At 50.7% G+C, this 24,320-nt stretch overlaps 1 protein-coding gene across 1 annotated transcript in view; it reads right to left on the bottom strand.

Annotated features, from left to right (window-relative positions):
- pde5ab (phosphodiesterase 5A, cGMP-specific, b) overlaps nucleotides 1–24,320 on the bottom strand; it is a gene marked incomplete at its 3' end in the record, with an annotated part of 134,857 nt that overhangs the window by 55,888 nt on the left and 54,649 nt on the right. The window contains exons 9-12 of the mRNA XM_079258082.1: nucleotides 13,343–13,451; nucleotides 13,152–13,236; nucleotides 11,533–11,708; nucleotides 7,327–7,386 (exon numbers count right to left, since the gene is read on the bottom strand). Coding sequence (XP_079114208.1) covers nucleotides 7,327–7,386; nucleotides 11,533–11,708; nucleotides 13,152–13,236; nucleotides 13,343–13,451 — 430 coding nt within the window. The remainder of the gene's footprint in view (nucleotides 1–7,326; nucleotides 7,387–11,532; nucleotides 11,709–13,151; nucleotides 13,237–13,342; nucleotides 13,452–24,320) is intronic.

Genomic DNA, 24,320 nt, shown 5'->3' with positions numbered 1-24,320 from the left:
ATCCATCTATCCACCATCCATCCATTATCATCCATCCTCATCCATCCATCCACCATCCATCCATCATCCATCCATCCATCCATCATCCATCCATCATACATCATCTATCCATTCATCCATCCAACCATCATCCATCCATTATCCATCTGTCATCCATCCATCCATCATCCATCCATCATCCATCTTTCCATCCATCATCCATCCATCCATCCATGCACCATCCATCCATCCATCCATCCATCTATCCATCCATCCATCCATCCATCCATCCATCATCCATCCATCCACCATCCATCCATCCATCCACCATCCATCAATCTATCCATTATCCATCTATCCACCATCCATCATCCATCTATCCATCCATCCATGATCCATCCATTCATCCATCCATCAACCATCCATCATCCATTATCCAGCCATTCATCCATCCATCCATCTATCCATTCATCCATCATCCACCCATCATCCATCCATCATCTATCCATTCATCCATCCATCCATCTATCCACCACCATCCATCCTCATCCATCCATCATCCATCCATCATCCATCCACCATCCATCCATCATCCATCCATCCATCCATCATCATCCATCATGCATCATCTATCCATTCATCCATCCATCCATCCATCATCAATCCATCCATCCATCCATGCACCATCCATCCATCTATCCATCCATCCATCCATCATCCATCCATCCACCATCCATCAATCTATCCATTATCCATCTATCCACCATCCATCTATCCATCCATCCATGATCCATCCATTCATCCATCCATCAACCATCCATCATCCATTATCCAGCCATTCATCCATCCATCCATCTATCCATTCATCCATCATCCACCCATCATCCATCCATCATCTATCCATTCATCCATCCATCCATCTATCCACCACCATCCATCCATCATCCATCCATCCTTCCATCTATCCACCATCCATCCATCATCTATCCATCCATCCATCATCCATCCATTCATCCATCCATCAACCATCCATCATCCATTATCCAGCCATTCATCCATCCATCCATCTATCCATCCATCCATCATCCATCCATCTATCCACCACCATCACATCCACCATCCATCCATCCATTATCTATCATCCATCCATCTATCCACCACCATCACATCCACCATCCATCCATCCATTATCCATCATGCATCCATCATCCATCCATCCATCATCAATCCATCCATCCACCATCACATCCACATCCATCCATAATTCTTCCATCGATCATCCACCATCCATCCATCTATCCATTATCCATCTATCCACCATCCATCAATCATACATCCATCCATTATCCATCATCCACCTATCATCTATCCATCATCCACCTATCATCCATCCATCATTCACCTATCACCCATTCATCCATCCATCCATCATCCATCATCCATCCATCCACCATCCATCTATCATCCATCCATCTATACACCATCCATCAATCATACATCCATCCATCATCCATCATCCACCTATCATCTATCCATCATCCACCTATCATCCATCATCCATCCATCATTCACCTATCACCCATTCATCCATCCATCCATCATCCATCATCCATCCATCATCCATCCATCCACCATCTATCATACATCCATCTATCCACCATCCATCCATCTATCCACCACCATCCACACATCATCCATCCTCCATCCATCCACATCACATCCATCCATCCATTCATCATCCATCCATCCATCCACCCATCCATCATCCATCCATCGATCATCCATCCATCTATCCATCCATCCATCCATGATTCATCATCCATCCATCATCCATCCATCCATCCATCCATCCATCACCCATCATCTAGCCATTCATCCATCCATCTATCCATCCATCCAATCATCCATCCATTCATGATCCATCATCCATCCATCATCCATCCATCCATCCTCCATCCATCATACATCATCTAGCCATTCATCCATCCATCCATCTATTTATCCATCCATCATCCATCCATCATCCATCCATCTATCCACCACCATCCATCCATCATCCATCATCGATCCGTCATCCATCCATCCATCATCCATCCATCGACCACCATCCATACATCATCCATCCATCCATCCATCTATCCACCATCCATCCATCATCATCCATCCTCATCCATCCATCATCCATCCATCATCCATCCACCATCCATCCATCCATCCATCATCCATCCATCCTTCCATCTATCCACCATCCATCCATCATCTATCCATCCATCCATCATCCATCCATCTATCCACCACCATCCATCCATCATCCATCATCGATCCGTCATCCATCCATCCATCATCCATCCATCGACCACCATCCATACATCATCCATCCATCCATCCATCTATCCACCATCCATCCATCATCATCCATCCTCATCCATCCATCATCCATCCATCATCCATCCACCATCCATCCATCCATCCATCATCCATCCATCCTTCCATCTATCCACCATCCATCCATCATCTATCCATCCATCCATCATCCATCCATCTATCCACCACCATCACATCAACCATCCATCCATCCATTATCTATCATCCATCCATCTATCCACCACCATCACATCCACCATCCATCCATCCATTATCCATCATGCATCCATCATCCATCCATCCACCCATCCATCATCAATCCATCCATCCACCATCACATCCACATCCATCCATAATTCTTCCATCGATCATCCATCCACCCATCCATCATCTATCCACCATCCATCCATCTATCCATTATCCATCTATCCACCATCCATCAATCATACATCCATCCATCATCCATCCATCCATCATCCACCTATCATCTATCCATCATCCACCTATCATCCATCCATCATTCACCTATCACCCATTCATCCATCCATCCATCATCCATCCATCATTCACCTATCACCCATTCATCCATCCATCCATCATCCATCATCCATCCATCATCCATCCACCATCTATCATACATCCATCTATCCACCACCATCCACACATCATCCATCCTCCATCCATCCACATCACATCCATCCATCCATTCATCATCCATCCATCCATCCACCCATCCATCATCCATCCATCGATCATCCATCCATCTATCCATCCATCCATCCATCCATGATCCATGATCCATTTATCATCCATCCATCCATCTATCCATCATCCATCCATCCATCCATCATCCACCTATCATCCATCCATCCATCCATCCATTATCCATCATCCATCCATCCATCCATCCACCATCTATCATCCATCCATCTATCCACCATCCATCCATCTATCCACCACCATCCACACATCATCCATCCTCCATCCATCCACATCACATCCATCCATCCATTCATCATCCATCCATCCATCCATCACCCATCATCTAGCCATTCATCCATCCATCCATCTATCCATCCATCCAATCATCCATCCATCCATGATCCATCATCCATCCATCATCCATCCATCCATCCATCCATCCATCCATCACCCATCATCTAGCCATTCATCCATCCATCCATCTATCCATCCATCATCCATCCATTCATGATCCATCATCCATCCATCATCCATCCATCATCCATCCATCCATCCATCCATCCATCATCTATCATCTAGCCATTCATCCATCCATCCATCCAATCATCCATCATCGATCCATCATCCATCAATCTATCATCTATCCATTCATCCATCCATCCATCATCCATCCGTCATCCATCCATCCATCATCCATCCATCTATCCACCACCATCCATACACCATCCATCCAGCTATCCACCACCATCCATACACCATCCATCCATCTATCCACCACCATCCATCCATCATCCATCATCGATCCATCATCGATCCATCCATCATCCATCCATCGACCACCATCTATACATCATCCATCCATCCATCCATCTATCCACCATCCATCCATCATCATCCATCCTCATCCATCCATCATCCATCCACCATCCATCCATCCATCCATCATCCATCATACATCATCTAGCCATTCATCCATCCATCCATCTATTTATCCATCCATCATCCATCCGTCATCCATCCATCCATCATCCATCCATCTATCCACCACCACCCATACACCATCCATCCATCTATCCACCACCATCCATCCATCATCCATCATCGATCCGTCATCCATCCATCCATCATCCATCCATCGACCACCATCCATACATCATCCATCCATCCATCCATCTATCCACCATCCATCCATCATCATCCATCCTCATCCATCCATCATCCATCCATCATCCATCCACCATCCATCCATCATCCATCCATCCATCCATCATCCATCCATCATACATCATCTATGCATTCATCCATCCAACCATCATCCATCCATTATCCATCTGTCATCCATCATCCATCCATCATCCATCTTTCCATCCATCATCCATCCATCCATCTATCCATCCACCATCCATCCATCCATCCATCCACCATCCATCCATCCATCCACCATCCATCAATCTGTCCATTATCCATCTATCCACCATCCATCATCCACCCATCATCCATCCATCATCTATCCATTCATCCATCCATCCATCCATTTATCCACCACCATCCATCCATCCTTCCATCTATCCACCATCCATCCATCATCTATCCATCCATCCATCATCCATCCATCTATCCACCACCATCACATCCACCATCCATCCATCCATTATCTATCATCCATAAATCTATCCACCACCATCACATCCACCCTCCATCCATCCATTATCCATCATGCATCCATCATCCATCCATCCATCATCCATCCATCCACCCATCCATCATCAATCCATCCATCCACCATCGCATCCATCCATAATTCTTCCATCGATCATCCATCCATCCATCCATCATCTATCCACCATCCATCCATCTATCCATTATCCATCTATCCACCATCCATCCATCATACATCCATCCATCCATCATCCATCCATCATCCACCCATCCATCATCAATCCATCCATCCACCATCGCATCCATCCATAATTCTTCCATCGATCATCCATCCATCCATCCATCATCTATCCACCATCCATCCATCTATCCATTATCCATCTATCCACCATCCATCCATCATACATCCATCCATCCACCATCCATCCATCATACATCCATCCATCCATCATCCATCCATCTATCCACCATCCATCAATCATACATCCATCCATCATCCATCATCCACCTATCATCTATCCATCATCCACCTATCATCCATCCATCATCCATCCATCCACCATCCATCCATCCACCCATCCATCTATCATCCATCCATCTATACACCATCCATCAATCATACATCCATCCATCATCCATCATCCACCTATCATCCATCCATCATCCATCCATCATTCACCTATCACCCATTTATCCATCCATCCATCATCCATTATCCATCCATCCATCCACCATCTATCATACATCCATCTATCCACCACCATCCACACATCATCCATCCTCCATCCATCCACATCACATCCATCCATCCATTCATCATCCATCCATCCATCCACCCATCCATCATCCATCCATCGATCATCCACCTATCATCCATCCATCCATCCATCCATCCATCCATGATCCATCATCCATTTATCATCCATCCATCCATCTATCCATCATCCATCCATCCGTCCATCATCCACCTATCATCCATCCATCCATGATCCATCATCCATCCATCCATCCATCCATTATCCATCATCCATCCATCCATCCATCCATCCATCATCTAGCCATTCATCCATCCATCCATTTTACACCCATCATCCATCCATCCATCATCCATCTTCTATCCATTCATCCATCCATCCATCATCCATCCGTCCATCCATCCACCTATCCACCACCATCCATCCATCATCCATCCATCTATCCACCATCCATCCATCATCCATCCATCTATCCACCATCCATCCATTCATTATCCATCCATCCATCATTCACCTATCACCCATTCATCCATCCATCCATCATCCATCATCCATCCATCATCCATCCATCATCCATTCATCCATCCATCCACCATCTATCATCCATCCATCATCCACACATCATCCATCCTCCATCCATCCACATCACATCCATCCATCCATTCATCATCCATCCATCCATCCACCCATCCATCATCCATCCATCGATCATCCACCTATCATCCATCCATCCATGATCCATCATCCATTTATCATCCATCCATCCATCCATGATCCATCATCCATTTATCATCCATCCATCCATCTATCCATCCATCCATCCATCTATCCATCATCCATCCATCCATCCATCATCCACCTATCATCCATCCATCCATGATCCATCATCCATCCATCATCCATCCATCCATTATCCATCATCCATCCATCCATCCATCCATCCATCCATCATCTAGCCATTCATCCATCCATCCATTTTCCACCCATCATCCATCCATCCATCATCCATCCGTCCATCCACCTATCCACCACCATCCATCCATCATCCATCCATCTATCCACCATCCATCCATCATCCATCCATCTATCCACCATCCATCCATTCATTATCCATCATCAATCCATTCATCCATCACCATCATCCATCCATCCATCATCAATCCATCAACCATCCATCCATCATCCATCCATCCATCATCCATCCACCATCCATCGATCTATCCACCATCCATCATCCACCATCCATCCATCCACCATCCATCCATCCATCCATCTATCCATCATCCATCCATCTATCCACCATCCATCCATCCATCCATTATCCATCTATCATCCATCCATCATCCATCCATCTATCCACCACCATCCATACATCATCCGTCCTCCATCCATCCATATCACATCCATCCATCCATTCATCATCCATCCATCCATCATCCATCCATCCATCCATCCATCCACCTATTCACCATCCATCCATCATCCACCATCCATCCATCCATCCATCCATCATCCATCCACCATCCATCCATCCATCTATCCACCATCCATTCATCCATCCATCATTCATCCATCCATAATCCATCCATCAATCCATCTATCCATCCATCACCCATCCATTAATCCATCCGTCCATCCACCATCCATCCATCCATCTATCCACCATCCATTCATCCATCCATCATTCATCCATCCATAATCCATCCATCAATCCATCTATCCATCCATCATCCATCCATCACCCATCCATTAATCCATCCATCCGTCCATCTATCATCCATCCATCCACCACCTGCCTGATCTAGTATTGTATGCGTCTACAGCTGTGTGTAAATGTGTAACGTTTAAGGAATAAATGTGAATTTACCGTGGTTACCTGGAGTTCCCGCGACTCCTCCTCGGTGGCCGAGGCGTGATACGACAGGACCTGGAAGCACACGAGTAGATAGGTGAAACATGAGAAAACGGACTGGATGATAATCGGTTCTATGTCCTGATCAGAGTCTGATCTGGTCAGAAACGTTTTACGAAGGCAGAGAAGCTCCAGATGAACGGATGTAGTTGAAGAATCGCATGTCGGTCCAGTACAAAGTTCCCATCAAACAAAGCTGCTGCTGCAGTTTTACAGCTTGTTTGTCCATTCAGAGACACCACAGTAAAAATGGCGACTGGTGCCACGTGTGATGGGCTAGACACACATGACGCATCGGCCGCAGTGTCGCGTAGACTGGCTCGTTTCCAAGCAATGTGCCTGGTTTGGATATTTTCACTGCAGGACGTAACACGTGCCCGCAGGATGACGTTGAGACGTTTTGCTGGAACTGACGAAAAACTTGCTGATAATTCTTTACAGAAGAAACAACTTTAAAAACGAGGAAACGTCCTGGTGAACCTCATCATGTGACGTTCAGTCAGTGAAACCGTCGCTGATTGGTTGTAGAGCTGCCCGACAGCGACACAAGTTCATCTTTTTGTTGCGTCACATACCCGTGTGCACGTCTGCGTGATCCAGGGTGAAATTTGACATGCATGAATGTCGCGTGCCGCCGGGCCGGAGGAGGACAGCGCCTCATGGCGCAGCTTCCACAGGAAACGAGTGGAGAAGAAGCGACGGCGCCACCGTGAGCCGAGCCCATTACAGCACTTAGTATGACGTTACCGTAGTGCACACCGGCATTTTGTGGATCAAGAGGTCAAAGAGCGACAGTGGAGGATAGCAACTGGCTGCAGATTATATTCAGATAAATCCAGAACCATCTGCTTTGATCAGGCAGGGATTCATTTCTACCTCACCTTTATCCCTTTATGTTGCAGAAAAAATCATCAACACGGAGACGTAATGGTCACAGCTACATTCAGCGCTCCTCTGTTGGATCAATGTGATCTGAGTCAGGTGTGTTGGAGCAGGGATAACCTGAAAACGTGCAGGACAGGTTTTCTGGTCACCTGTTAGTTATAAATGTCGTGCTAGGTTCAGTCCAACAGTCTGGATCTCGTACGGGTCTCTGATAAGTCCGACTTCCTGTAAACGCAACATCCAAACGTTTCCGTTTCCCTTTCTCTTGGAGAAGTCGTCACATTGCCCGAAGAATAACAGCTTTTCTATTGATGGCAGCATGGCGGACAAGGCGCTCGCCATGCTTCGGCCAACGGGCTCAGGTTGGGACTAACCGCAGCATGGCGGACAAGGCGCTCGCCATGCTTCGGCCAACGGGCTCAGGTTGGGACTAACCGCAGCATGGCGGACAAGGCACTCGCCATGCTTCGGCCAACGGGCTCAGGTTGGGACTAACGGCAGCATGGCGGACAAGGCGCTCGCCATGCTTCGGCCAACGGGCTCAGGTTGGGACTAACGGCAGCATGGCGGACAAGGCGCTCGCCATGCTTCGGCCAACGGGCTCAGGTTGGGACTAACCGCAGCATGGCGGACAAGGCGCTCGCCATGCTTCGGCCAACGGGCTCAGGTTGGGACTAACCGCAGCATGGCGGACAAGGCACTCGCCATGCTTCGGCCAACGGGCTCAGGTTGGGACTAACGGCAGCATGGCGGACAAGGCGCTCGCCATGCTTCGGCCAACGGGCTCAGGTTGGGACTAACCGCAGCATGGCGGACAAGGCGCTCGCCATGCTTCGGCCAACGGGCTCAGGTTGGGACTAACGGCAGCATGGCGGACAAGGCGCTCGCCATGCTTCGGCCAACGGGCTCAGGTTGGGACTAACCGCAGCATGGCGGACAAGGCGCTCGCCATGCTTCGGCCAACGGGCTCAGGTTGGGACTAACCGCAGCATGGCGGACAAGGCGCTCGCCATGCTTCGGCCAACGGGCTCAGGTTGGGACTAACGGCAGCATGGCGGACAAGGCGCTCGCCATGCTTCGGCCAACGGGCTCAGGTTGGGACTAACCGCAGCATGGCGGACAAGGCGCTCGCCATGCTTCGGCCAACGGGCTCAGGTTGGGACTAACGGCAGCATGGCGGACAAGGCGCTCGCCATGCTTCGGCCAACGGGCTCAGGTTGGGACTAACCGCAGCATGGCGGACAAGGCGCTCGCCATGCTTCGGCCAACGGGCTCAGGTTGGGACTAACGGCAGCATGGCGGACAAGGCGCTCGCCATGCTTCGGCCAACGGGCTCAGGTTGGGACTAACGGCAGCATGGCGGACAAGGCGCTCGCCATGCTTCGGCCAACGGGCTCAGGTTGGGACTAACCGCAGCATGGCGGACAAGGCGCTCGCCATGCTTCGGCCAACGGGCTCAGGTTGGGACTAACCGCAGCATGGCGGACAAGGCGCTCGCCATGCTTCGGCCAACGGGCTCAGGTTGGGACTAACGGCAGCATGGCGGACAAGGCGCTCGCCATGCTTCGGCCAACGGGCTCAGGTTGGGACTAACCGCAGCATGGCGGACAAGGCGCTCGCCATGCTTCGGCCAACGGGCTCAGGTTGGGACTAACCGCAGCATGGCGGACAAGGCGCTCGCCATGCTTCGGCCAACGGGCTCAGGTTGGGACTAACGGCAGCATGGCGGACAAGGCGCTCGCCATGCTTCGGCCAACGGGCTCAGGTTGGGACTAACGGCAGCATGGCGGACAAGGCGCTCGCCATGCTTCGGCCAACGGGCTCAGGTTGGGACTAACGGCAGCATGGCGGACAAGGCGCTCGCCATGCTTCGGCCAACGGGCTCAGGTTGGGACTAACCGCAGCATGGCGGACAAGGCGCTCGCCATGCTTCGGCCAACGGGCTCAGGTTGGGACTAACGGCAGCATGGCGGACAAGGCGCTCGCCATGCTTCGGCCAACGGGCTCAGGTTGGGACTAACGGCAGCATGGCGGACAAGGCTCTCGCCATGCTTCGGCCAACGGGCTCAGGTTGGGACTAACGGCAGCATGGCGGACAAGGCTCTCGCCATGCTTCGGCCAACGGGCTCAGGTTGGGACTAACGGCAGCATGGCGGACAAGGCGCTCGCCATGCTTCGGCCAACGGGCTCAGGTTGGGACTAACCGCAGCATGGCGGACAAGGCTCTCGCCATGCTTCGGCCAACGGGCTCAGGTTGGGACTAACGGCAGCATGGCGGACAAGGCGCTCGCCATGCTTCGGCCAACGGGCTCAGGTTGGGACTAACCGCAGCTTTCTGTTCCCAGAGGTAAAAACCAGGAAGGCTGCCGTATATTTGATCCAAGCTGTACTCCTGTTTTCCAAAACCCTTCTGTTGGCTTACCAATCCAACCCTAAAGGGTAGAACTGGACACGTTGCAATCCTCTTGTGGAAAGAACCATGACTTCCTGTGTGAATAGCCAATCAGAACAAAGCAGGACCATCTTCATGTTTACATATACGGAGGCTCTGTTGTTTAAATCCACAAGATAACCTGCTGAATGTCCACCATCATCCTCCGGTCCAGGCGTGTCTCCTCCCGCCGCTATGACCTCATGCCGTCACATAACCAATGCCTATATTTCGGTCTGGTTCATACGTTGCCAACCAGGTAAAGGAATGGTTGCTGTGATAAGTAAAGGGTTTACCCTTCCGTCCTGACCCATAGCTGTTGGTGGAAATGGGGCTTAAATGGACCATCATACAAATGCTTCATTTAAAGACAATAAAACATGGCAGTTACTGGAGTAAAGTCAACAGAAACCAATAGAAACGCAGTTTTTAAGATTCCATTTTCCTGCATGCTGCTGCATTAAAATGCTGGAAGTCACTGCTATCTGATTGGTCACTATCCAGTCACATGGAGGTATAAAGACCGGGACAAGTCTGTTCATTATGAACCGTTTTCCAAAATGCAAAACAGCCTGCAGATCCTTTCGGATTATTTACTAACTGGAATATCTGAATGGGATTCTTCTTGCAGGATGATAAAAACTGAACATGTTGACCCATCCCTGAGGTGCGGCTGCTTCTGGTGAAGGATTTCCTCACATAATAAACTGGACTGCCGTGGATAGTATGTTGAATTAGTTGGACCTGGACTAGAATGAACTGGGCTGGTTCTGTAGGACTGCCTGGAGTCGACTGTTGTTAACAGGAACTGTGTGAGTAAAGATGGATGGAAGTGAAAGGCTGACCTCCAGCGTGACCTCCTGCTTGGCCATGGCTCGCTCCACCGTCTCATACATCTGTGTGTTCTGAATGCCCAGGCCACAGAAGATGGCAAAGGCCTCGAGGAACTGCTCATCGTTTCTGTTGAAGGCCTTCACGCTGCCAGATGTTTCGTCCATTTTGTTGACCAGCTGGCACACACCTACATGCACAGACCAAGATGAAGCACACATTACTCTGGTCCGCTTGGCAGGATGGGATCTTCAGGACATCTAAAGGTTATATTTATCATCCAACGCGGATTAAATTTAGAACAAAGTGGGAGAATATTTAGCTGCTATGAACTTTCCCACTAGATGTCAGCAACACAGTTACTTCACATTGCTTTGCATAAAAACCGGCTGTTCGTGGTGGCTGTAGCATAGATGAGCTCGGTGGCGCCATCATGCAGATTGGAGGCATTACCATGTCATATATTCTCAATGAGGGATTAAAAGATCCATAAATTAGTTTGTAAAAGTTAAAGTGCCACGTTCCCCTCTAAACTCAACGCCCCTTTTTTTTATTCCAGCCATAGAGGATCATTATTTTCCTGCTTTTCTCATCACTTGTTGATCTTTGGCTGCTCCTGATTGGACGTTACCGTCAGTTTAAGCTCTCTGATTGGTGGAAAGTCTGACAGGAAGTGTCTTCATCATCATGTCCAGGTGGAAATAGAGGTCTCTTAGCAACATGGTAGTGATGATGATGAAGATGTGATAAATAATGGTGGATTTACCATCTAGAGTCTCTGAATAAACACTACATGTTGTGTCTGGATTGTAAACCTCCTGGACGGATAGAAAACCTCCGTAGACCAGCTGGAGGGTCACATGACCAGCTGGAGGGTCACATGACCAGCTGGAGGGTCACATGACCATCCCAGTTCCTCACTGCTGGTCCTGCTGGTGGAGGAGGTGGACCTGGTGGAGGTCTGATGGAGGTTCAGGGTTAGACATGGCAACACATCATGCAGTAGACCCAAACTGTGATTGATTAAGTTGAGGTAAATATTTCATGATGACATTACATTTTAATGAAAACATGTTGACAAGGTTTCGGCTTATATCGTGTTCCATTTAGGTTATATATGTGGTGAAGTGTGACTGGATTGGGAAAAGTCTTTCTTTCCAGTTGAATACATGTATGCTGCAGGTCACACAACATGACAATCCATCACCCTGCTAATCATGAATTCATGACGCGCCTCTGTGATTAGATCTGTCGGAGCTGGAAGGACATGTGACAGGAACGAGCTGAAGCTGCCGGGATCAATGATCTGCTTCGTCTCGACTGGAAGGCTAGACGCGAAGAAGCTGCTTCGTCTCATCTGGTTGTCTTCGTCTATGTGATGGAACCGCTGGGGGACAATTATTCTGATGGTAGTCACTGTGATGGATGGAATAAAAGTATAATGACAGGCTGGATGTATTCTCAGGGCAACAGTTTGAGTCTGTTAAAGCCAGCGGTCGTCATGTCTCTCTGGGTTGAACCACAGGATGGTACTTCCCCGACATGTCATGACAATGTTCTAAAAAGGAAAATTCCCGCAGGAATTTCATCGGCCTTGTTGTGGAAACCCTTACTGGACCACACTGTGTCCTACCTATGACTTTGTCCTTTTTGCCATTCTTGATGGGAGTGCAGAGAAGACTCTTTATCTGGTTGATGGTGTGATCCGAGGTTTCACTCTGTCAGGATACGAAATCCAAGATTGTTCATTTACAAAGTACAAGACAAGGAATTAAAAAGAAGAGGATATGAAAAGAAGAGGTGGAAAGGACAGGAAGTACAGACCGTCCAAGGGAAGCGTTGGTCCTTGGTCACGTCTGTGATGTTGAGAGGTTGCATGGTGTTTTTAACATATTGAGCATACATGTAGTTTATCTGATTGACATCACACTGCCTGTAAAGACACAGAAACAGGAAAACAGCTTCAAAAATAATCACGTATCCATCCATCCATCCATCTATCCATCTTCTGCCTCTTATCCGGGGTCGGGTCGCGGGGGCAGCAGCCTAAGCAGGGAAGCCCAGACTTCCCTCTCCCCAGCCACATTTGCCAACTCTGCGGGGGGGATCCCGAGGCGTTCCCAGGCCAGCCGAGAGATATAATCCCTCCAGCGTGTCCTGGGTCTTCCCCGGGGTCTCCTCCCAGAGGGACGTGTCTGGAACACCTCACCAGGGAGGTCCAGGAGGCATCCTGACCAGATGCCCGAGCCACCTCAACTGGTTCCTCTCGATGCGGAGGAGCAGCGGCTCTACTCTGATCTCCTCCCGGATGATCGAGCTCCTCACCCTATCTCTAAGGGAGAGCCCGGCCACCCTGCGGAGGAAACTCATTTCAGCCGCCTGTATACGAGATCTGGTTCTTTCGGTCACGACCCACAGCTCATGACCATAGGTGAGGGTAGGAACGTAGATCGACTGGTAAATCGAGAGCTTCGCCTTCTGGCTCAGCTCCTTCTTCACCACGACAGACCGGCGCAGAGTCCGCATTACTGCAGACGCCGCACCGATCCGTCTGTCCATCTCACGTTCCATCCTTCCCTCACTCGTGAACAAGACCCCGAGATATTTAAACTCCTCCACTTGAGGCAGGACCTGACTCCCGACCCGGAGAGGGCAATCCACCCTATTCCGGCTGAGGACCATGGTCTCAGATTTGGAGGTGCTGATTCTCATCCCAGCCGCTTCACACTCGGCCGCGAATCGCTCAAGCGAGAGCTGGAGATCACGACCAGATGAAGCCAACAGGAACACGTCATCTGCAAAAAGCAGGGACCCAATCCTGAGGCCACCAAGCCGGATCCCCTCAACACCTCGGCTGCGCCTAGAAATTCTGTCCATATAAGTTATGAACAGAATCGGTGATAAAGGGCAGCCTTGGCGGAGTCCAACCCTCACCGGAAAGAAATTCCCCCCGCAGAGCTGGTGAATGTGACTGGGGAGAGGGAAGTCTGGGCTTCCCTGCTTAGGCAACCCAACCTTGGATAAACAGCAGGAGATGGATGGCTGGATCAAATTAAAATGGCTTTAAGCTGCTTTTAAAAACATGAATGTTCTCTGCAGGTTGTTCCAGAGACGGGGGCCATCATACTGAAAGGATGCCTACCCATGAGTTTGGGTCCTGACTTTAGGAATGATTAGAAGACCAGTGCCAGAGGGTCTCAGAGTCTGCGAAGGTTTATTAAGTAAAAACAGATCCAAAAGTTAAAAAAGCTCCAAACTGTTAAGACATTTATAAACTAATAAAAGAAGCTTAAAATGGATTCTGAAACACACGGAAATCCAATGCAATGACCTTAAAACAGGTGTAATGTTTGCCCGCCCACTGGTCTTTGTCAGGACACATGCAGCAAAATTTTGTAATAACCAAAGAGCCAAAACCCTCTTTTTGGGAAGACCAGTGATAAAAACCTGCATTAGTGTCTACGTATTACCTTGAGAGAGAAGAGGGCAGACTTTGGCAATATTTTGGAGATAGTAAAAACCAAGTTTTGTTGTATTCTTAATATGCAAGATAAAACTTTGATCAGAGATGAATGCAGTCTCTCTCTGTGCCGTTAACTAACAACTCTGTAAGCTGTAAATAGTTCGCTGCCATCCAGGATTTCATATCCAGGATGCAGCTGAAAGGACATCCACTGGTCTGGTGTCATCAGGAGACATGGAGATGTAAAGCTGTGTGTCATCAGCATAACAGTGAAAGTTGATTCCATGTCTCCTGATGACACCACCAAGAGGGATCATATAGAGATCGAAAAGAACAGGGCCCAGCTCTGGTCCCTGAGGCACACCACATGTAGTTTCATGTGTCTTCAAGGAGCATGTATCCAGACCTACCAGGACTTTCTGTCTGACGAAGGATGTAAACCGTTTATAAACACCAGTGAGACCAGCCAGTGTTCATACGTCTGTGTACTGTTTTACATGTCGTCACTGCGTGTTCATGTGTACATGTACAGTTTTACATGTTCTGACTTTACCGCGTGTTTGTACGGCGTTATGGTTCGGTTCAGTTCATTAAAGCCTGACCTCTGCAGTGCTTCCATGGCAACCCTACCCTTTACCTGATAGGCAGCACATCGGCTGCCGGGTGGAAGATCAGTCAGCTATGTAACAGCATGACGACAATAAGCCTGCAACTATGACGAAGAAGAGGCGGACCAGAAACTAAGCACAATGGTGGACTTCCAGCAGGTTCTTGATTCTTCTTGTTTTCTGATCTTCAAACAACAATAACTCAACTGTAATACTTACCGACCCACAAGGGACCATACTGATCTGAACCGAACTGGATCATACTGACTCCTACCGAACCAGACCGTACTGTACTTAACCATGCTGTACTATACTCTATTAGAACGTATTGCACTGGACCATACCGTACTGAACCAAACCAAACCGAACTGAACCGAAGTGTACCATACTGTACCATACCGACCTGTCTCACCCTGAACTGTACCGTTCCAAACTAAACCAAGCTGTTCCATACCACATCGACCTGTCCCCTGCCGAACCGTACAGTACCATACCGTACCAGACCAGACTGACCCATACCCTCCTGAACCGTACAGGACCATACCGTACCAGACCAGACTGACCCATACCCTCCTGAACCGTACAGTACCATACCGTACCAGACCAGACTGACCCATACCCTCCTGAACCGTACAGGACCATACCGTACCAGACCAGACTGACCCATACCCTCCTGAACCGTACAGGACCATACCGTACCAGACCAGACTGACCCATACCCTCCTGAACCGTACAGGACCATACCGTACCAGACCAGACTGACCCATACCCTCCTGAACCGTACAGGACCATACCGTACCAGACCAGACTGACCCATACCCTCCTGAACCGTACAGTACCATACCGTACCAGATCACACCGACCCATACCCTCCTGAACCGTACAGGACCATACCGTACCAGATCATACCGACCCATACCCTCCTGAACCGTACAGGACCATACCGTACCAGACCAGACTGACCCATACCCTCCTGAACCGTACAGTACCATACCGTACCAGACCAGACTGACCCATACCCTCCTGAACCGTACAGGACCATACCGTACCAGATCATACCGACCCATACCCTCCTGAACCGTACAGGACCATACCGTACCAGACCAGACTGACCCATACCCTCCTGAACCGTACAGGACCATACCGTACAGGATCATACCGACCCATACCCTCCTGAACCGTAGAGGACCATACCGTACCAGACCAGATCATACCGACCCATACCCTCCTGAACCGTACAGGACCATACCGTACCAGACCAGATCATACCGACCCATACCCTCCTGAACCGTACAGGACCATTCCGTACCAGACCAGATCATACCGACCCATACCCTCCTGAACCGTACAGGACCATACCGTACCAGACCAGATCATACCGACCCATACCCTCCTGAACCGTACAGGACCATACCGTACCAGACCAGATCATACCGACCCATACCCTCCTGAACCGTACAGGACCATACCGTACCAGACCAGATCATACCGACCCATACCCTCCTGAACCGTACAGGACCATACCGTACCAGACCAGATCATACCGACCCATACCCTCCTGAACCGTACAGGACCATACCGTACCAGACCAGACTGACCCATACCCTCCTGAACCGTACAGGACCATACCGTACCAGACCAGATCATACCGACCCATACCCTCCTGAACCGTACAGGACCATACCGTACCAGACCAGACCGACCCATACCCTCCTGAACCGTACAGGACCATACCGTACCAGACCAGATCATACCGACCCATACCCTCCTGAACCGTACAGGACCATACCGTACCAGACCAGATCATACCGACCCATACCCTCCTGAACCGTACAGGACCATACCGTACCAGACCAGACTGACCCATACCCTCCTGAACCGTACAGGACCATACCGTACCAGACCAGATCATACCGACCCATACCCTCCTGAACCGTACAGGACCATACCGTACCAGACCAGACTGACCCATACCCTCCTGAACCGTACAGGACCATACCGTACCAGACCAGATCATACCGACCCATACCCTCCTGAACCGTACAGGACCATACTGTACCAGACCAGATCATACCGACCCATACCCTCCTGAACCGTACAGGACCATACCGTACCAGACCAGACTGACCCATACCCTCCTGAACCGTACAGGACCATACCGTACCAGACCAGACTGACCCATACCCTCCTGAACCGTACAGGACCATACCGTACCAGATCATACCGACCCATACCCTCCTGAACCGTACAGGACCATACCGTACCAGACCAGATCATACCGAACCATACCCTCCTGAACCGTACAGTACCATACCGTACCAGACCAGACTGACCCATACCCTCCTGAACCGTACAGGACCATACCGTACCAGACCAGATCATACCGACCCATACCCTCCTGAACCGTATAGGACCATACTGTACCAGACCAGATCATACCGACCCATACCCTCCTGAACCGTACAGGACCATACCGTACCAGACCAGACTGACCCATACCCTCCTGAACCGTACAGTACCATACCGTACCAGACCAGACTGACCCATACCCTCCTGAACCGTACAGGACCATACCGTACCAGACCAGACTGACCCATACCCTCCTGAACCGTACAGGACCATACCGTACCAGACCAGACTGACCCATACCCTCCTGAACCGTACAGGACCATACCGTACCAGACCAGATCATACCGACCCATACCCTCCTGAACCGTACAGGACCATACCGTACCAGACCAGATCATACCGACCCATACCCTCCTGAACCGTACAGGACAATACCGTACCAGACCAGACTGACCCATTCCCTCCTGAACCGTACAGTACCATACCGTACCAGACCAGATCATACCGACCCATACCCTCCTGAACCGTACAGTACCATACCGTACCAGACCAGACTGACCCATACCCTCCTGAACCGTACAGGACCATACCGTACCAGACCAGACTGACCCATACCCTCCTGAACCGTACAGTACCATACCGTACCAGACCAGATCATACCGACCCATACCCTCCTGAACCGTACAGGACCATACCGTACCAGACCAGACTGACCCATACCCTCCTGAACCGTACAGTACCATACCGTACCAGATCACACCGACCCATACCCTCCTGAACCGTACAGGACCATACCGTACCAGATCATACCGACCCATACCCTCCTGAACCGTACAGGACCATACCGTACCAGACCAGACTGACCCATACCCTCCTGAACCGTACAGTACCATACCGTACCAGACCAGACTGACCCATACCCTCCTGAACCGTACAGGACCATACCGTACCAGATCATACCGACCCATACCCTCCTGAACCGTACAGGACCATACCGTACCAGACCAGACTGACCCATACCCTCCTGAACCGTACAGGACCATACCGTACCAGATCATACCGACCCATACCCTCCTGAACCGTACAGGACCATACCGTACCAGACCAGACTGACCCATACCCTCCTGAACCGTAAAGGACCATACCGTACCAGACCAGACTGACCCATACCCTCCTGAACCGTACAGGACCATACCGTACCAGACCAGATCATACCGACCCATACCCTCCTGAACCGTACAGGACCATTCCGTACCAGACCAGATCATACCGACCCATACCCTCCTGAACCGTACAGGACCATTCCGTACCAGACCAGATCATACCGACCCATACCCTCCTGAACCGTACAGGACCATACCGTACCAGACCAGATCATACCGACCCATACCCTCCTGAACCGTACAGGACCATACCGTACCAGACCAGATCATACCGACCCATACCCTCCTGAACCGTACAGGACCATACCGTACCAGACCAGATCATACCGACCCATACCCTCCTGAACCGTACAGGACCATACCGTACCAGACCAGACTGACCCATACCCTCCTGAACCGTACAGGACCATACCGTACCAGACCAGATCATACCGACCCATACCCTCCTGAACCGTACAGGACCATACCGTACCAGACCAGACCGACCCATACCCTCCTGAACCGTACAGGACCATACCGTACCAGACCAGATCATACCGACCCATACCCTCCTGAACCGTACAGGACCATACCGTACCAGACCAGATCATACCGACCCATACCCTCCTGAACCGTACAGGACCATACCGTACCAGACCAGACTGACCCATACCCTCCTGAACCGTACAGGACCATACCGTACCAGACCAGATCATACCGACCCATACCCTCCTGAACCGTACAGGACCATACCGTACCAGACCAGACTGACCCATACCCTCCTGAACCGTACAGGACCATACCGTACCAGACCAGATCATACCGACCCATACCCTCCTGAACCGTACAGGACCATACCGTACCAGACCAGACTGACCCATACCCTCCTGAACCGTACAGGACCATACCGTACCAGACCAGATCATACCGACCCATACCCTCCTGAACCGTACAGGACCATACCGTACCAGACCAGATCATACCGACCCATACCCTCCTGAACCGTACAGGACCATACCGTACCAGACCAGATCATACCGACCCATACCCTCCTGAACCGTACAGGACCATACCGTACCAGACCAGACTGACCCATACCCTCCTGAACCGTACAGGACCATACCGTACCAGACCAGACTGACCCATACCCTCCTGAACCGTACAGGACCATACCGTACCAGATCATACCGACCCATACCCTCCTGAACCGTACAGGACCATACCGTACCAGACCAGATCATACCGAACCATACCCTCCTGAACCGTACAGTACCATACCGTACCAGACCAGACTGACCCATACCCTCCTGAACCGTACAGGACCATACCGTACCAGACCAGACTGACCCATACCCTCCTGAACCGTACAGGACCATACCGTACCAGACCAGACTGACCCATACCCTCCTGAACCGTACAGGACCATACCGTACCAGACCAGATCATACCGACCCATACCCTCCTGAACCGTACAGGACCATACCGTACCAGACCAGACTGACCCATACCCTCCTGAACCGTACAGGACCATACCGTACCAGACCAGACTGACCCATTCCCTCCTGAACCGTACAGTACCATACCGTACCAGACCAGATCATACCGACCCATACCCTCCTGAACCGTACAGTACCATACCGTACCAGACCAGACTGACCCATACCCTCCTGAACCGTACAGGACCATACCGTACCAGACCAGACTGACCCATACCCTCCTGAACCGTACAGTACCATACCGTACCAGACCAGATCATACCGACCCATACCCTCCTGAACCGTACAGGACCATACCGTACCAGACCAGACTGACCCATACCCTCCTGAACCGTACAGGACCATACCGTACCAGACCAGACTGACCCATACCCTCCTGAACCGTACAGGACCATACCGTACCAGACCAGATCATACCGACCCATACCCTCCTGAACCGTACAGGACCATACCGTACCAGACCAGACTGACCCATACCCTCCTGAACCGTACAGGACCATACCGTACCAGACCAGACTGACCCATACCCTCCTGAACTGTACAGGACCATACCGTACCAGACCAGATCATACCGACCCATACCCTCCTGAACCGTACAGGACCATACCGTACCAGACCAGACTGACCCATACCCTCCTGAACCGTACAGTACCATACCGTACCAGACCAGATCATACCGACCCATACCCTCCTGAACCGTACAGGACCATACCGTACCAGACCAGACTGACCCATACCCTCCTGAACCGTACAGGACCATACCGTACCAGATCATACGACCCATACCCTCCTGAACCGTACAGGACCATACCGTACCAGACCAGATCATACCGAACCATACCCTCCTGAACCGTACAGTACCATACCGTACCAGACCAGACTGACCCATACCCTCCTGAACCGTACAGGACCATACCGTACCAGACCAGACTGACCCATACCCTCCTGAACCGTACAGGACCATACCGTACCAGACCAGACTGACCCATACCCTCCTGAACCGTACAGGACCATACCGTACCAGACCAGATCATACCGACCCATACCCTCCTGAACCGTACAGGACCATACCGTACCAGACCAGACTGACCCATACCCTCCTGAACCGTACAGTACCATACCGTACCAGACCAGATCATACCGACCCATACCCTCCTGAACCGTACAGGACCATACCGTACCAGACCAGACTGACCCATACCCTCCTGAACCGTACAGGACCATACCGTACCAGACCAGACTGACCCATACCCTCCTGAACCGTACAGTACCATACCGTACCAGACCAGATCATACCGACCCATACCCTCCTGAACCGTACAGTACCATACCGTACCAGACCAGACTGACCCATACCCTCCTGAACCGTACAGGACCATACCGTACCAGATCATACCGACCCATACCCTCCTGAACCGTACAGGACCATACCGTACCAGACCAGATCATACCGAACCATACCCTCCTGAACCGTACAGTACCATACCGTACCAGACCAGACTGACCCATACCCTCCTGAACCGTACAGGACCATACCGTACTAGACCAGACTGACCCATACCCTCCTGAACCGTACAGGACCATACCGTACCAGACCAGACTGACCCATACCCTCCTGAACCGTACAGGACCATACCGTACCAGACCAGATCATACCGACCCATACCCTCCTGAACCGTACAGGACCATACCGTACCAGACCAGATCATACCGACCCATACCCTCCTGAACCGTACAGGACCATACCGTACCAGACCAGACTGACCCATACCCTCCTGAACCGTACAGGACCATACCGTACCAGACCAGACTGACCCATACACGCCTGAACCGTACAGGACCATACCGTACCAGACCAGACTGACCCATACACGCCTGAACCGTACAGGACCATACCGTACCAGATCATACCGACCCATACCCTCCTGAACCGTACAGGACCATACCGTACCAGACCAGACTGACCCATACCCTCCTGAACCGTACAGGACCATACCGTACCAGATCATACCGACCCATACCCTCCTGAACCGTACAGTACCATACCGTACCAGACCAGACTGACCCATACCCTCCTGAACCGTACAGGACCATACCGTACCAGACCAGACTGACCCATACCCTCCTGAACCGTACAGGACCATACCGTACCAGACCAGACTGACCCATACCCTCCTGAACCGTACAGGACCATACCGTACCAGACCAGATCATACCGAACCATACCCTCCTGAACCGTACAGTACCATACTGTACCAGACCAGACTGACCCATACAATCCTGAACCGTACAGGACCATACCGTACCAGACCAGACTGACCCATACCCTCCTGAACCGTATAGGACCATACCGTACCAGACCAGATCATACCGACCCATACCCTCCTGAACCGTACAGGACCATACCGTACCAGACCAGATCATACCGACCCATACCCTCCTGAACCGTACAGGACCATACCGTACCAGACCAGACTGACCCATACCCTCCTGAACTGTACAGGACCATACCGTACCAGACCAGATCATACCGACCCATACCCTCCTGAACCGTACAGGACCATACCGTACCAGACCAGACCGACCCATACCCTCCTGAACCGTACAGGACCATACCATACCAGACCAGATCATACCGACCCATACCCTCCTGAACCGTACAGGACCATACCGTACCAGACCAGATCATACCGACCCATACCCTCCTGAACCGTACAGGACCATACCGTACCAGACCAGACTGACCCATACCCTCCTGAACCGTACAGGACCATACCGTACCAGACCAGATCATACCGACCCATACCCTCCTGAACCGTACAGTACCATACCGTACCAGACCAGACTGACCCATACCCTCCTGAACCGTACAGGACCATACCGTACCAGACCAGACTGACCCATACCCTCCTGAACCGTACAGGACCATACCGTACCAGACCAGACTGACCCATACCCTCCTGAACCGTACAGGACCATACCGTACCAGATCATACCGACCCATACCCTCCTGAACCGTACAGGACCATACCATACCAGACCAGACTGACCCATACCCTCCTGAACCGTACAGGACCATACCGTACCAGACCAGACTGACCCATACCCTCCTGAACCGTACCAGACCAGACTGACCCATACCCTCCTGAACCGTACAGGACCATACCGTACCAGACCAGATCATACCGACCCATACCCTCCTGAACCGTACAGGACCATACCGTACCAGACCAGACTGACCCATACCCTCCTGAACCGTACAGGACCATACCGTACCAGACCAGACTGACCCATACCCTCCTGAACCGTACAGGACCATACCGTACCAGACCAGACTGACCCATACCCTCCTGAACCGTACAGTACCATACCGTACCAGACCAGACTGACCCATACCCTCCTGAACCGTACAGGACCATACCGTACCAGACCAGATCATACCGACCCATACCCTCCTGAACCGTACAGGACCATACCGTACCAGACCAGACTGACCCATACCCTCCTGAACCGTACAGGACCATACCGTACCAGACCAGATCATACCGACCCATACCCTCCTGAACCGTACAGGACCATACCGTACCAGACCAGACTGACCCATACCCTCCTGAACCGTACAGGACCATACCGTACCAGACCAGACTGACCCATACCCTCCTGAACCGTACAGTACCATACCGTACCAGACCAGATCATACCGACCCATACCCTCCTGAACCGTACAGGACCATACCGTACCAG

This window comes from Telmatherina bonti, assembly GCF_933228915.1.
Source record: "Telmatherina bonti genome assembly, chromosome: 18".
NCBI lineage: Eukaryota > Metazoa > Chordata > Actinopteri > Atheriniformes > Telmatherinidae > Telmatherina > Telmatherina bonti.
Note: the sequence above shows the minus strand (reverse complement) of the source record. Positions and strands in the feature narration are given on the sequence as shown.